Source organism: Trichechus manatus, unplaced genomic scaffold, assembly GCF_000243295.1.
Source record: "Trichechus manatus latirostris isolate Lorelei unplaced genomic scaffold, TriManLat1.0 scaffold00001, whole genome shotgun sequence".
In the NCBI taxonomy this organism is placed as follows: domain Eukaryota; kingdom Metazoa; phylum Chordata; class Mammalia; order Sirenia; family Trichechidae; genus Trichechus; species Trichechus manatus.
Genome location: NW_004443937.1, coordinates 9,599,947 through 9,616,275, shown reverse-complemented (window position 1 = coordinate 9,616,275; position 16,329 = coordinate 9,599,947). Strand labels below are relative to the sequence as shown.

Genomic DNA, 16,329 nt, shown 5'->3' with positions numbered 1-16,329 from the left:
GAATCAATATATTTTCTTCCTTTGAAATAAATACAAACCAGTTTGAAAGGGGGAGGGGGGAGTATCTGTGGGAAGGAGAAAGGAAGTGGGGACAGGCCCCGGATTTTTTTTTTTTTTTTAGTACCAAATGACTCTGGCGCGACCGGGAAACGCAGTTACAAATGAGAATAATTTAAATTCTCCGCTAATTACAGTATTTACAACAGCAGGGGAGGGGGTCACCTAGTGCCCCTCTTCCAGGCTGGACAGACATCAATCCCACTGCTAGGCTGGGCAGATGCCCGCTCACCACACCACTTGCAGGGGCCTCAGGCCTCTAGGCAGTTACGGAGTCTCCTGGCACGAGTAGACAGAGGTGGTAGGATGGCCTGTTTTATGCAGTGTCCTAACCTTGGCCCACCACCATGCCCTATAATGCCATGAGGTCTCTGGGGCTCTTTCTGGCCTGTGGACCACCCCTCTACTTGCCCAGAGCCGCCATGGGCCCTTGGAGTATTCTGTACAGTCCAGCTGCACTTAGAGCGGGAGGGACCTCCCCCGCCCAGCTTCCCCTGAGACTGGCCCCAAGACCAGGAATGAGTCAGTGCAGAGGCCGGTGCCATTCCAGGATAGTGAGCAGAGGGGAGGAGAGAGGTCGCAGGACACTGTGGGTTGGGCTGTGCTGGGCAACATCAGTCACTATCACTGGTCTCGCTGCTCTGCTCACCCTGCACCTTGCTGCGGTGCTGCAGAGCCCTGTGGTAGGCGATCTGCACTGACTTTCGGATGTTGGACTTGCGGCCCTCCAGCATCTTCTCCTTGTCCAGGTCCTGGTTCACCCCCAGAGGAACTAGCTTGGTCCTGGGCAGCCACTGCCTGTAGGATGAAGTGAGGATTAAATAAATCACCTCAGGGAGAGCAACAAGCACCAGCCTTCCTTACTTGTTCATTCATTCAAACATACCTTCAGAGCACCAACACTGGGCCAGGTTCTGTAGGGGACACTGGGACTGCAGGGGCCAATAGACACAGTCCCTGCTCTTAAGAAACTACTCACAATCTAGTGATGAAGACAGCCCAGTCAACGGTCACACTAGTGAGTAACCACAGGTATTTATGGGCACAAAAAGGAGGAGCCCTAACCTAACCTGAAATAGGTACACTGTCCCATAGGCTTCAGGCAGACTTTACTGACACTTAATCTACCCTCAGACAACTCACAAAAAAACTAGATATGTAAATATGACAGAAAAGAAATTCAGAGCATGAATGTTGATGCCTGCTTTATCCCCATCTTGTCACCATGGAAGCAGAGGTGGAAAAACTAAGTCTAGAAGCCATCTGAGTCTGGGCAGGGAGCCACCCCTGTATTTGTCACAGTCATCAATGATCCTCTGGTCTCTAGCTATAGCTGTTGTCAGCTGCTGCCCATACAGCTTCTCAGACTCCTGGTCAACACGATCCTTTAGCTCAAAGATCTGCTCTAAGTCTGTACTGCACCGCTATAAGTGATAGCCCAGTCTGTGTGTTGCTGGCGTTCCCAGCAACCACATAGGGTTGCATCTGTGGCTATGAGTCACACCAAATGCCCCCCTACTCCCTTACCAGGTTCGCTTGTTGTCAAAGAAGAGGACGAGGTAGAGATGCTCTCGGGCTTCCTGGGTCATCTGCTCCCCAAGTTTCAGCACCTCCAGTGGGGGCACAGGGATGGGAACCCCATGGTGGAACATACCCTCCCGGGGCATCTTTGGATCAATGATCTGAGGGTGTAATAAGAATCTGGTTTGGTTCAGTCCACTTCCTCCCCAAAGCCTGCCCTGCCCAAGAATTTAGAGACTATCCCTGCAGTGGGGACAGAGAAAGGTTATCATATTGCTAAAGCTGCAACGCTGTCCCTTGGCTTCTTCCTGTGCCAAATTGTTCTAGAGCCCAAGGAGCAAGGGGACAGAAAAGAGATGGAGAACTAACTGGAGGCCTCTAAGTGGTACACAAGCTGCATCTGCCCATCAGTTTGTTTGCTAAGAACTCCTGTGCTCTGCAGCTTAGCAGGGGTCAGGAAAAATCTGCTTATTTTGAGTCCTGCATTCTGGGATTGAAAGGCAAGGGGCATGACAGAGGAGAAGGGGAAGCCTACCAGAGCCGGGTATGATGGATACCCTCTGCATTTGGCCCACACAAGGTCCAGAGCGTCCAGGGGGGAGTCCTCATCCTCCGACAGCCAGCCAGCTCCCCGGCCCAGACTCTTCCTCACCACTTCACAGGAATGGGAGAGAGGGGGCGGATTAGCAGCTGGGGGACTGGCGAGGCCCTGACACTGGGCACCCAGCATCCCTGGCCTTGGGCGAGGGTACTTACTGCTGTGGCCCACGCCGCGGCCAGTGCCCACGGAGTAGGCCTCGTTCTCAGTGCCTGAGGTATCCTCACTGCTGTCCTCTGGGAACGTGCCCCGAGAGAAGGAGGGCTTGCCCCGGCCTTGTTTTGAGGGCGTTGTGCTGTGAGCAAGACACAGAAGCGCACTCAAGGGAGGGGAGGAGTGAAGAGTGGTATGGTGGGTATCTTCTCCTCTTTAAGCCTCAAGGTCCTAGACATTTGGAAAGCAGAGGCTACACACGGAGTTTCAAACTCAAATGTCCTCAAGGGCCAGGCTGATGATCTGACTGAAGAAGTGGCCTGGTTTAACAGTGTAACAGTGGTGGGGATAAGTGCATACCCTATCTAAAGGTAGCAGCCACTACTCAGCTCCAACCTGATGCCACTTGGCCATACTGGTCAGATTTGCCAGATCTTCTAATTTTTTAAAGCGAATACAGAAACTGAGAATTTTTCATGGCATTTCCGGATCCATTTTTTTAAAAGACACCATGCTAGCCAAACAAAATATGTCTGTAGGTCAAATCCAGGCCATAGTCCACCAGTTTACACCCTCTGCTCCAAACCATTAGCTTAACCCAGGATGGTTCTCTCAGTTCCATTATGGTGATGCCCTAATCTATTCCATTTAATTTGCAGAGAACCTTGAGTTTGAGCCATTTGAATCTAGGCTGAGATGGCTGCCACCCACTTCCAGCGGGGAAACCTGGAAACGCTGTGAGCCCTGGAAGGGCACCCTAGAGACGGGCCTTGATCTACAGGGCTGGTACCTGGTTCGGTCTGAGGCAGCGCTGCTGCTGCTACTGCTGCTAGACTCAGAGTCTGAGCTGCTCCGGGGAAGGTTGTAGTCATTACGGTATACCAGGAAACTCTTCTTCACTGGCTGGTTTCCACTGCTGAAGCCATTAGCTGGTAAGTCTTGGTTGGGGGGAGGGAGAGGAGAGAAACAGTCAGGAAGATGTAGTCAGCGATGGCACTGGGGGTAGTAGGGACTTAGAACTTGGGCTTCCCTCTGTGCTGGAAAAGTCCTCCAACTCCGGCCAGGAGAGCTAGCTGTGGGCAGTGTCCACTACAGTTGGCCACAGCCCTGGCCCACCCCTCATACTTCCCTTGGCAGTTACTGGCCTTAGGACACAAATGGCTTAAAAAGCAGGAGATTACCCGAGGAGGGTAAGAAGAGAAAAAGTGAAGTAGTAAAGTGGAGGGGGGCCCTGGATGGGAATCTGGCTGGGTCAGTGTCTCTCGGCCTCAGCTTCTCCATCTGTAAAATGAGAGGATTCCTAAAGGCCCTTCTAGTTCTGACATTTTACAGACAAATGAAGGGATTAGCTTAGCTGGGAGTTATGTTAGGGAGAATGACAGTTTTGCTCACTCTCTTGGGGGGCTGGGTGATGGTGAGGCTCACCCATTGGGGGGTCTTCTGTGGACTTATCACTGTCGCTGTCTGAACTCGAACTGGGTCGGGGGCTCCTACCCCGCTTGCGCTGACGGAGGGAGCCCATGATGGGAAGTTGGGGGGGCCCCACAGGACTGCCTCCATGGCTGGGGGTCATCTGGCTCTCCCGGTTTTTGGGGGGCCGGCCCGGCCTCTTGGGCGGTCCAGCTGTCTTCGGGTTCTTTTTGGAGAACAGAACTGAGGTTCTCCTGCCCACCTCATGTGCGGGGGTTGAGGACATGTTGGGACCCAGGCCTGGAGCAGAGAAAGAGAGAAGTAGAGTTGGTGAGGGGTCTGATGTGGAAAGGGTAGATGTCCAGGGTCATGCCCTGGTTGCAAAAGATTACTCCAGCTAGAGTTGGGGAGATGATCTCAGGGGAATGGAATAGGGAACACTGTCCTCTTATACACATAGCCAGAGAGGCAGCTAAGAGCCCGATTGGGGAATAGGGGAGAAAGTGCAGCTAGCTGCGCAGGAGCGACCTCTGCCTGGGGGATGGCAGGGACTTGGTGTGTGCTGCAGAGCCAGTTTGGCTTGCTCTGGGGTCCAGCTTGCTTTGGGGTCCAGACCTTTGCTCGTCTCCTGGCTGCTGCTCTCCTCAGCGGCACTGTCTGTCTGCCCGTCCTTGTCGCAGGCTGCTGGGTGGGGTGTCAGACTGCCCCGGTTTGAGGGACCATGCCGCTCAGGCCCATCCCGTCCAGTCTCCCGCTGGTGGGCCAGCTTCCGCCGCAGTGCCGTCATCTCTTTCTTGATCATCTTTGCACGCCGTGAGCGGCCCACGCTCTGCTTGCTGGCATTCACCTCATCTAGTCGCTCCAGCAGCAACTTCAGCTGCTCTTCCACTGGCAAGTGCTTCTGGTTCTCCAGCAGGACCAGCCGCTCTTCTTCTGCTGCTATGGGTGAGGGTTGGAGGGTAAAGGACAGATTCAGGGCAGCCCTCTGGGCCCCTTGAACCTAAGCAGACAGCAAGTAACCCAGACTTTTCCCACCTCAGCTTCTCACCCAGAACAGCTGTAAATGGCAGCACCAAGCTGTGGAATGGTAAGCATTGCCATCCATCCACCCAGACTGGCTTCTTGGGGAACATTCCTAGGGACAGCTTGCCACTGCTCAGCCTAGTGCTTCCTGCCTACACTGCCTGCTTCCAGGAGGGGACTTTTTGAAAGCTGTCCATCCCAGGCATTGGCCTGTGTATGTGTGTATGACCTATCACCCACCATCTTCAGTGTGATGTGGGGCTTCATCTCCAGCCAGGCTGTGGGGGATATGCATGCCCGTCTCAAAGTCAATGCCCATTTTTTCTGCCTGGCGCCGGGCCTGGCGGAGCACAGCACCACCCTGTTCACGGAGCCGCACTGCTGCCCGGTAGAAGATGGTGTCCTTGGCATTGTACTTGAGGCAGTTGCTGACGATAAGGTTGAAGTCCTCCTCGAAATCATCAAAGTTCAGGTAGCGGTAAGCTTCCAAGTTCTGCTTCATGGTGAAAAAGTCCATGGGCTTTTTGATGTGGTCTAGGTAGTCAGGTACCTGGGAGAGCAGGGCAGGTGTGGCTAAGTGGAGATAAGCCCCTGACTTCCCCTGAACCCCTGCTCCTAACAAAACCCCCTGAAATGCATCCAGCAACCTCCTCCCACCACAGTTAGAGGCAGGCATATAGCATAGTGGAAAAGATAGCTGGATTCTAGTCCTGACTTTACCAGTCACAAGCTGTGTGACCTTGGCAAATCTCTTAAATCTTTCTGGGTCTTCATCTTCTCTCCTTGGAAAAGGTAATGAAAATACAGCCAAATCTACCTTCTAGAGCCATGTGACGTTTCAGTAAGAAAATGGCTAGCAGAATCCTCTGGAAATACCACTAACTTGCATTCCTTGCATTTTTATTTATCATTAAACTTATAAAGAGGCTGCTGCCTCAGGCCTCTCATTTTATACCTTTTAGAGAGAACAGTCTGCCAGTCAGGACCTAGGGCTTCAGAGCTGGTTCTTGGGGTGCTAAGCCTTCTAAAGTCTCCATTCTAGGGTTCGGCAACCTCAAAGTGTCTTCCTGCCCTGGGATTATTCATTTGGCAGACTCTGTCCCTGCCCCTTGGGAAAGAGTGCAGATCGCCTCCCATTCTGGGCCCTTGGGGTGTGACAGGGACAAGACAAAGACCAGGTGATGTGCCGTGTGGCTCCAGTTCATCCTGCCCCAGAGCCACCAGCCCCTCTCTTCAAGGTCCCCTCCTAGTCCCTGGCCCAGAACTGCAGCAGGGGTCCAACTGGGAGAGGAATAGAAAGAAGGTGGAGTGAGGGAAGGGATTCTTACTTCATCCAATTCGGTTACCTCAGACAGAGGGACCGGCTCGCTGAAGATGTTGCCCGTGTCCTTCTCTTGGAGCTGCTCTAAGGTTTTGCGAAGGAGGATGAGGAAAGGGGTCAGCTGCATCTCCATGGCAATCTGCTGGACCTTGATCTGACAGACACAAAAGGCCCCATCAGCCAGGCCCTTAGCAGAGGTATCTAAGGAGATGGTCCCAGGCTGGCTTGGGAACTTGCCTTCCTGCCCACCTCCACAGCTGGGTAGACTCACTGAGGTTCTACCATTCTTTAAGGCCCCACCCAGTGAAACTTTCCTCAACTACTCAGGCCCTCACCTTCCCCTTCCTTGAACTCCCAGCACTAGCTACTTGTACCACATAATTTAGGGTTCGTTCATACTCTCCTGTGACATCATGCTTCTAGTAGGCCCAAGAGCACACTGAGAGCCAGAAGATTCTAGCATCAGCCCTGTTGCCACCTGACTGAGGGACATGCTCTTCCTTCTCCTATGTCTGTTTCTCCTCTGTAAAATAGGGCTGGCCCAGGAGCACTAACCATCTCCCTTTTGAGCTTCTCCCGCTTGCGGATCAGTTCCACCAGCAGCCGAGCTCGCTCCAGATCGTGCCGGAGCCTCTGCCAGGACTTGAGCTGTTCTTTGAGGGCCCAGTTCTTATCCTCAGAATCTCTCTGTAGAGGCAAAAGGGAGATCAGGAGATGGTGAGGGAGCTAGAGGAAAGGCCAGAGTGGGTAGAGAACCCAGGGGAACTTGGGTCTACAGGCCAAGCCAAAGGAGGGAGCACACTGATTTACTGGCAGACACGCCAGCTAAAGTGGGCACTCCTCTACCTCATGTCCCCAGAGCCTGGCACAAGGCATACGCTTAGTAAATTCTTATTGAGTGAATGAATGAACATAAGGAACAATGCCCATCCATCAAGCTGATAACCTATAAGGACCTCATTCCCAAGCCCGGTTTGAAGGCAGCTTAACGAAGAAACAGCCTAAATCCTCTAAAACTGGAAGCAAATCTCTCTCTGTTCTCTGTCCCATGAACCCCAGAGCCCACAGGGGATCTGACACAGTACCCCAATTTGGTCACAGTTCCTCTGAGACTGCAGGTGTGTCTGCAGGCGACGTAGAAGTGGGACCCCGTTCCGTGACTGCCGCTTCAGTGTCCAGTAGCTGTGAAGCCTTTGCATGAACTGGCTCTTCCTCTGGATGGTCAGGCGATTGGTGATTTTGCTGAGCCTGGGAGGCAGAGGAACAAAGAGAAAAACCTGCTGGGCCCTGCTTCTCTTAAGCAGAATTGGGATCTCTGGCCAGTGAGAGTTCCTGAATGAGGCTGAACAGGGAATAAGTCTCTTGTCAAAAAGGCCTGGGACACTGGGATTAAAGCAAGGAGGAGCAAAGGGTGTCATCAGTGGCACCTCCGTAGGCAGGAAGCCAAGCTCCCAGCATTAAGCCAGCATCCCTAACCCTGTATATCACAGTCAGAGGGATCTGCCCCTAAGACTGCTCATGTCACTGCAGCCCAGAGTAATATTTGACCCTGGAATACCCCATTCAGATTGAGCCTTAGAAAGTTTTAAGAGAAAGCATAATTGTACAGCAGTAAACTACAGTATATCAGCTAAATAGCATGAAAGAGTTAAAAATAACTGATAATCATACCCAGATGAGTGACAGAAACCACTTCACAATTCTTTCCTTTTCTTTCTCCTTTTTTATTGCACTTCTCCCTTCATAGTCAGACTGTTTTCTCCTTTGTGGCTGGTGACTGCCCATTCTCTTTCTTCCTAACTTAACCACACCATCAAGATGAAGGGCAGTTAAACCACCTGTTTGGTCTACCAGATAAAGGTTTATGTTTCTGACTCATAATGTCAAAGTCAGGTGACCTGCTAAAGAGACCTCTTTCTGGAATTTGGTTGTTGTTACTTCTATGCAGATCCTGACAGGAAGAAGATAACTTAGCCCTGCCACTCCACTCTGGGACCTGTCAGTTCCTCCCCAGGAGGTCTTCTTCTTCCCTCACCTGCCTGTCCACCTGTGCCCGGCATACCTGTGTGGTGGGATGCAGGGCACCGACACCACAGGTGCTGCTGCTCGCTTCTCTGCCAGGATCTTCCGCGCCTTCTTCATCTTGATCCGGGACTTGGCCTTGGCCTTCTTGACTTTCTCTGAGCTCCAGCTTTTACCCTCTTCCTCCTCTTCCTCCTCATCCTCTTCACCCTCGCTATGGGACAGGGCAGGCAGGCGGCGCGCTGAACCTGGGGGTGTGTGGATGTCGCAGTAGGCCGTCTTGCGGACACTGAAGGAGGTGCCATTGGCACCTGTCTCCCGCACGGGCTCCATCTTCATGTAAAGGCCAGCCTGTTGGGCGCATGTCACATGGAAGGCCGTGTAGCAGTTGGCCTTGTGGCACTGGATGCAGGCCCCTGAGCCCCGCTGTTTGCAAATGTAGCAGGTAAGCTTCCAGCGAGCTGGTGGGATGTGCTCGATGCTGTCAATAGGCTCTAGGAAGACTGTGTTGGCAAAGCAGACCTCGGGGATCCACAGGGCACACACCACATGGGCCCAGCGCCCATCATCTGTCTGCTTGAAGGCACCACCCTTGTTGGGGCACAGGGCACAGTCCACAGCACGGGAGGGTGACTGCAGGCAGCGGCGGCACAGCCACTGGCCCTCAGGAATGTAGGGGACACCATAGCACTCCTGGTGCACGGCCAGGTTGCACATGTCACAGAAGAGGATGACGTTGCTGTTCTGGCACTCACCATCATTGCAGATACAGCACACGGCATCCTCATCCACTAGCGCATTGGGGTCGCCTTTATTGTGGCTCTCAAAGTATGACTCCTTCTCCAGCCGGTCCATTAGGTACTCAAAGATCTCCTGCGGGATGGGACTCACACCCTCTGTCTTCCGCCGCTCGTTCATGATGTCCAGCCAGATGTAGTCCTCCTCGTCCATGTCATACTCTACTTCCTCGTCCAGCTCCTCTGCTGACTTCTCAATGTACCTGCAGTGCACACAGGTAGTTTAGCATCATATGGTTGAGATTTCCTTCCCTTAAAAACAATTAGTTACATTTGCCAAGCACTTACTCTGTGCTAGGCCTGTGCCTTTACATATGTTGTCTCATTCCATCCTCACCTTAACCTGAGGTACTACGGTACTATAATCATTCTAATTTTACAGAAAAGGAAACCTGAGGCTTAGGAAAGTTAATTCACCTGCCCCACCTCACTTGTGAAAAAAGGGTAGAGCTGGGACGTGACCCCAGACCTGCCAATATCAAGGCTTGTGTCCTAGCTGCTACATGACACTGCCTCCCTTGGGGTGCAGAGGCTCAGCTAGAGTCTGGAAGGGGGGATGGGGCAGCTAGGACCCACTGGGGTGGTATGGATGACAGTGCGAAGAGTCAGGGGAAGAAAGGTCCTTGGGTGTCACTTGCAAATTATATACAGGTCATTTTAGCACCAGCTGGCAGGGCCCTGACTATAGGCAGGGCTTGGAGCTGCTGTGGGTCTTCAGTCAGCTGGTCCCTGCGTCAGCTCAGGGCTCCCTCAAATGCTAGGTACTGGTTTGCTATGTTTGCAACCTGGATAGCCTTGGGTAGTTCTCACCACAGCCATAGGGTCAATGTTCTCATTGTCCCCATTTTATAGATGAGGAAACCAGGACTTCCAAATCGTTTGGCCCTGGTGGAAATTTGCTTTTTTAACAAGTTCCCTGCTGAGAATCTGCATTTCTACCCCAGACATACTGAATCAGAACCTACATTTTAACAAGATCCCTGGGTGATTCTTATGTATAACTTCCTGGGAACTTGTTAGAAATGTAAATTCAAAGCAGGGATCCGAAGCCCTGAAGGAAACCGAAATTTTGAGAGGTTAATTAACTGCCCAACACAACCAGGTCACACAACCAGAAAGTGGCAGAGCTGAGATTCAAACTTTAGCCCCAGCACTCTTAACCTCCAGCCTATAGCACTCAGGCCAGCAGGACTGGAGCTGAGGGCTGCCCCAGGTGCCTGTGATACAGAGCAAGCTCCCCATTCCCTGGCCATGCTCTGGGTAGCTTGGACTCTGGTACTGTAAAGCTATGGCCCACAATGGTTAAGAACGGGGCTTTGGCTTCTAACAAACGTGGATTTAAATCCTGGCTCTGCCACTTTATGACCTTCAGGACATCACTGCTCTTCTCTCAACCTCAGTTTCATTGATGACAGAATGAAGATAATATAAAGATGCTGTCAGGATTAAATGGAATTACAAAAATGAATGGGCTAAATCAAGTGGCACACAGCAGGCCTTAGATAACTGTTAGTTCCTGTCCCTCCTCTCCCCTCTCCACATGGGAAATGGGGCTCTGGCTGCTGAGTAGGCCAGGAGAGCATAGGATCTGGAGCCACATTGCCTGGGCTCTGTATGTTGGTAGGCAAGTGACCTAACCTCCCTGGGCCTTAGTTTCCTCCTCTGTAAAACGGTGATGCTCATTTGAACCTATTTCACACTCTGTTATGAGCATGAAATGAATGAATGCAAGTAAAGTACTGACAGCAGTGCCTGGCATGTAGCAAGTACTCAATAATTGTTAGCTTTACCATTAGCTTTTGAACAGCTTTTACCCACCTTGCCTTATACAATAATTGTTTATGTGTCTAACTTTTCAAATACAGGATAAAGGCAAGGACAATATCTGATTTCACCATGGAGAAACAAGCACTCAATATTCATTTAAAGGGCATTTTGAGGGTGGAAAAAGGGAGGAAGGAAACAAAAACATTGTATCTATAGGAAGCAGCTGCTTTTTCACCCTTTACTTCTTCCCCAAGGTAACTGCAACATCTTTATTCTTGAATGAGAGTGAGGCTCAGGGCTTGTGTGAACCATCCGGTCCCTTCTAGACCTTGGCAGTAGCTCTCTTGAGCAGCAGTTCTCAACCTTTTCTCTGCCATGACATGTGACATTATGTGATGGTGCACAACACACTCCCATAGGGCACTCAGATTATAGCCTGTGGCCCAGATAAGGTAGGCTGTATGTCATGTACAATTTCTGGCACACTAGCCGACAACCGACCCTTTCTCTTCCCCTCAAGAAAGCATATCAGAATCCAAATAAGATAAAATGATGTTATTAGAGAAATGACCTCAAATCTTCTTTGATTTGTATAAAAAGTAAATCATTTCCAAAACTTGGGCAGTGTTCCACTAACAGCAGTTACAAATTACATGCAACACATCTCCCAACTGATAGCAGTGCACCAGCTGAGAGCTGTTGCCCCAGGAGGCAAAGAGTGAATCTGAGTAGAGGGAGGAAGAGAAGGAACTGAATGGCTGGGCTGCCTATCAGAGCAGAAAGAGCTGAAGAGCCATTATGAGGGAGGGGAAGCCCAGAGAAGAGTCTGTTTGTGTATGTGGCAGGGGGGTCAGTGGTTGAGGGGACATGGCAGTCAGTGCTAACAGACAGACAGCGGAAAGCCAGAACGAAGTGAGCTGGGCTGAACAGATGAAATAGGAGAGAGGAAAGTGACACATTGGGCCATATCACGTGGGTTCCCATAGATTTGCTTTTAAAGAACAAAGATTTAATATAACATGTGGATTACAGTTCTGGTAAAAACTGTCTTTAATATAAAAACCTTTCTGACAAATCCCTGCAGATCAGGCCTTCTCATTAGTTGACAACAAAGACTGCTACTTAACTATCTCATCAGAATGCTCTGTTTGCCTTGGATGCTGCGACTGTCAGACATGAATTTTATACCTCGTTTTTGTACCATCCTTCAGCTTCACAACCCACCCCATTCACTTTTACCTCATGTTCAAGGAATTTAGCCTTATTGTACCTATGCCTTTATTAGAAGCCACTGTGACTAATCTTTGGAAACAACTGGGGTACAAAGAAACAATTACTTGAAATAAAAGGGCCACTGGAGAAGTACAAAACACAAAGTGATGAAAATATTGCTTAAGCCTGCTAAATGATGAATGACAATAGCAGAACAAATCATAGGAAAATTGTCTCTGTAAACTTGCAAACTGTTTTTAGGACCTTATGAAATCAGTATTTTCTGCCTTTAGGCAGGCAGAGAAATATTGTGCCCATTATGCAGATGGGTTAGTATAAAACCAGAAGTTGCATGAGTTGCACAAGTCACACAGTGAGTGAGTGGAGAGCGTCAGGGATTGGAAACAGGATCTTTGGTACAGTGGAAATACTGCAGCTTTGGAAACAGAGGGGCCTGGGTTTGAATCTCAGTTCAGCTATCTACTGGCACGTGACTTTCGACAAGTCTGGTCCCCTTTCTGGACTGCAGTTTGCTCATCTGTGAAATGAGGACAATACCTACCTGAGTGTTGATGTGAGAATAAAATAAAGGAGTGGCTACAAAGCACCAATAGAGGTCCCTGGGTAGCACAAATGGTTTGTGCTCAGCTACTGACTGAAAGGTTAGTGGCTCAAACCCACCTAGTGGTGCCAAGAAAGGCATGGAGATCTGCTCCTGTAAAGATTACAGTCAAGAAAACTCTATGGAGCAGTCTGCAACACACGGGGTTGCCATGAGTTGGAATTGACTCAACAGCAGTGGGTTATAAAGCACCGAATGCAGGGCCTGGCATGTGGCAGTGTACAATAAGAGCCATCATCATTAGCTGGGGCAGTTTCTTTCACTGCTCTGGTAGGACCAGTGCGTCTCCTCTATCCTTTATGCCTGACACTCTCCCATCTGCTGCCTTACACCTCTCTGGCTCCTGAGCCCTGTTTGACTGGTTTTCCAGAGTTGGGGCCAGGGGTGGCCTTACCGGTAATAGGAAGTTGGCCGGGGCGGGGCATCAGGGGTATCCTGCTCCAGCTCTCGGTATACCACCTCTGGCAGCTTGGGAGTAGCGCTCGCAGAAGCATTATGGTGGTGATGATGGTTGGAGTCCTTGCGTTTCTCCTTGTTCTTATGCTTGCCCGACTTGGGAGTGGCAGCCGGTGTCTCGGTGTTCTCCTTGTTGCTGCCATTCTCTGGGGCTTCTTCTGGGGCCTCCTCATCCTCTGACACTACATCCAGGTTATCAAAGATGCTGATGCGGTGGACACGGCCATGCAGGTCCACCTCCACCATGCGCTGGGCCTGTGCGTAGCTCATCACCTCACGGCCTGGTGACTGTGACACCTCCGAGGGGCTGGGTGACTGCTTGTTGGCTGGGCGCGACTGGCGTCCCTTCTTCTTGTGCTTGCGGAGTGGAGTCTGCTGTGGGGGCGGCGGGTTGTCGTGGTCATAGTGGTACAGGTGGTACTCGATACCGCTGTAGCTTTTATAGACCTTGCGGCATGTGTCCACGGGACACTCATACGGTGGCTTAGTTGCCCGCAGGTTGTGGCAGAAAGTCTTCACATCAAAGTCCACCCCCATGCTGTCACAACTAGAACACAGATATCAGTTAGCATAGGTCTGGGGAGGGGTTCCTGGCCACTGCATCAGGGACCCCACTTTCTCCTGCCCTCCCCCTCCCCCTTCCCAAAGGTCACCAGGTCCTGGCCATCCCACCTCTACAGCATTTCCAAATGCCATCTCTTCCACCATGGTCCTGGTCTGGGACCTCACTGCGTCTTGCCTGGTCATCCTGCCCTATGTCTAAACTCCCCCCTCTAGCTAAATCTCACATAATGCAGCCTGAGTGATCCTTCTACCAACTAACAACGATCATGCCAATCTCTTGATTAAAACCCTCCAGATGCTCCCCACTTCCTTCAGGATAACATTCAAATTTCCTCTGATGGCATTCAAAGTCCTCCGTTCACCGTCTGGCCCTAGTCCTCCTTTCCAGATGCTTTACCAGGTAGAGCTGTGCTTCTGTTTATCCCAGGCAACTGGCCATTCTCTGAATATGTAATAACCTCTTAATTCCTGTAGAATGAATTCTACTTAGAATGCCCTCCATCCTTTCTGATTTGTAAGCTCCTACTCAGTTCTTCAAAACCCAGCTCAAAGGTCACTTCTTCTGTTATGACATCTTTGACTCTCCTGTGGGAGCTTTCCTTCCACAGCATCCCATTCTCACCTCCACCATGGCACTTATCTGTCAAGGAGACTTGTCTGCCTCCTCTCACTAGACTGGGAGCTTGCACAGTGCAGATGTGCCTACTTACCTCTATATCCTTGAAAAATCTGTTGACGTCGAGTCGATTCTGACTCATAGCAACCCTAATGGACAGAGGAGAACTGTCCCACAGGGTTTCCAAGGAGTGGATGGTGGATTTGAACTGCTGACTTTTGGGAACTCTTAACCACTGTGCCACTAGGGCTCTATATCCTTAGTACCTGGCATATACTGAACACTCAGTTTTTGGTGAATGAATGAATAACCTGTCAAATGAATGGCTGAATGAGGGAATCACTGGATTTGGAGCTGAGAGCGATGGAATGCAGGCTAGCATTAGCCCATGCAGAAACTTGAATAGGTGGCGAAGGACTTGGATCACTGGATTATAGAAAGAATCAGTTCATTTCTGAGGCCTTTAGGGGGAGCCTATGCCCTTGCCCTGGGACTGAGTTGGGGGATGTACTAAGGAGCCAAGTGAAAACTGAGGTCATTTAGTCAGGGCCAGTAAGTAGCATGTTTTACATTTGCACCCTTCACCCATTCGTGTAACATCAACTGAGTGCCTACTAAGTGCAAGGTCCTAAGGATACTAACAGGACCATGACAATCAGACACACTCAGCTCCGTGCTGTTGCTCAGGGGCCCTCCCTTCCTCCTCCTCAATGTTCCGGGGTGAGTGGAGACAGCAGATGGTACCAGCCCCCAGGAAGCCCAGCTTGGTTACAGACTGCCCCAATTTCTCTCGGCCTAGTTGAGTCCAACAATTCATCTGGGGGATTGACTCCATCCCAGGCAAAGCTACCCTGAGCTCCCGGACAGTGGCCCCTCTTGGCTTCTGGCCTCCTGAGGCTTAACCAGTCAAATGGGCTGCTCCAGGCCCTCTCTCAACAAACCCTGACTCCCACACTGAGTAAAGCTACACGTTCAATTCCAACTCGCTTCCACTGCCTATCTGCGGATGTGTCTTTAAACCAACAGGAAGCACAAACAAGCTCTCCTCTTTCGATGCTGGGTCCCCGGTGAACGCTGCGGCTCTGCCATCCTGGCTTCTGACCCGGCAGCAGCAGAGGCAGAGGGGACGGAGATCAGAACTTAACCTGAAAGCCCGTGGGGAGGGCCCGGGGCCCAGGAGTGTGGCGGCTGCAGCTGCTCCCATAGCTCAGAGGGCCGGAGGAAGTAGGGGGCGGGGGCCGGAGGGACCAGGCCGGGCCCCAGAGGTGCCCACAGCCCTCTCTCCCGGATGCGGCGGCGTTTCCCCTTTGTCGAAGTGTAACAAGTTAAACAAGGCTCCTCTCCTGCCATTGGCCCAGGCAGCTCCGAAGGATACAATGTTACCCCTGGATGTCGGCTGGGAGCCAGCGCACTGTCAGTTCTCCCGGCTGGAGCGGCCCGAGAGGCACCCGGACCGTGCAGCTCAGTGCGCGCCCCCACGAAAGTAGCTTACCCCTTTCCCGTTGGCCACTCCCGCCAAGGTCCCAGGCCCGCACTCACCGGCCACCTCGAGTCCGGGCTCATCGCCGGGGGCGCCCGCCGGGGCTCCGACCCCTCTTGGGGAGGCCGGCGGGGAAAGACGGACCGGGAAGCTGGAGCCCCAACTCCGGGACCACAGACCTCGCCACCCTGGCCCCCAGCCGTCCCGCGCTCTGGCCGCAGTTCCCCGGGATTCCCGCGCTGACCCCTGCCGCTCCGGTCCCGCCGGCGCCTGGGTGTCTCGACTCCGTCGGCCGCGGCTGTCTGCCGCCCGTTTCGCGAGCCCCTGGGTTGTCCGGCCTCGGGACCAGGCGCCGCCGGAACAATGGAGCCTCCGGGAGGCAGCGCGGGGACGGCGGCGGCGGAGACGGTGGCGGCAAAGACAGTGGCAGCGGCGGCAGCAGCAGCGGCGGCGGCGACGGCGTCTGCGCAGGGTAAACGCGGCGCCGCGGCCCTGCCGAGCTGCACTTTCGCCATGGACTCCCACCCGCCCGCTGAGGCTCGATGGCTATTTTCTGAGACTCTGAAGGCCCTCTGGACACCCTGAAAGGCTTCCCTGGCCCCTCTATCGTACAGCTGAGTTTTTGGCGGAATGAAATCATGGTACTAGGGAAGTGGGGGCACCGGGCCGTTTGTGGCGAATCTGCGGCCACAGACTGTGAGCGCGGGGCT

The 16,329-nt window shown here is 52.1% G+C and overlaps 1 protein-coding gene across 4 annotated transcripts; it reads right to left on the bottom strand.

Moving 5' to 3' along the window:
• Positions 1–141: 141 nt before the first annotated feature.
• BRPF1 (bromodomain and PHD finger containing 1) lies at positions 142–15,830 on the bottom strand. 4 transcript variants are annotated; one of them, XM_004368305.2, is made up of 13 exons: positions 12,898–15,830; positions 8,146–9,105; positions 7,169–7,331; positions 6,639–6,770; positions 6,091–6,237; positions 5,003–5,312; positions 4,355–4,678; positions 3,755–4,039; positions 3,120–3,267; positions 2,335–2,471; positions 2,114–2,232; positions 1,585–1,739; positions 142–855 (listed from the first exon to the last, which is right to left on the bottom strand). In XM_004368305.2, exons 1-13 carry the CDS (start codon positions 13,494–13,496, stop codon positions 672–674), a joined length of 3,663 nt encoding a protein of 1,220 aa, XP_004368362.1. In that variant the 5' UTR covers positions 13,497–15,830; the 3' UTR covers positions 142–671. The 4 variants fall into 4 exon arrangements, with proteins under 4 accessions (XP_004368362.1, XP_004368363.1, XP_023593459.1 ...); XM_004368306.2 differs by having other exon boundaries at positions 6,109–6,237; XM_023737691.1 differs by having other exon boundaries at positions 4,355–4,675; positions 6,109–6,237.
• Between the last annotated feature and the right edge of the window lie 499 nt (positions 15,831–16,329).

Excerpts from the sequence above, each read along its gene's own strand:
- BRPF1 (XM_004368305.2), bottom strand. The coding sequence starts at position 13,496 with ATGGGGGTGGACTTTGATGTGAAGACTTTCTGCCACAACCTGCGGGCA. Across the intron at positions 5,313-6,090 it reads AGGTAACCGAATTGGATGAA|GTACCTGACTACCTAGACCA; the intron begins GTAAGAATCCCT and ends CTGCTCTCCCAG. Across the intron at positions 3,268-3,754 it reads CACAGAAGACCCCCCAATGG|ACTTACCAGCTAATGGCTTC; the intron begins GTGAGCCTCACC and ends CCCCCAACCAAG.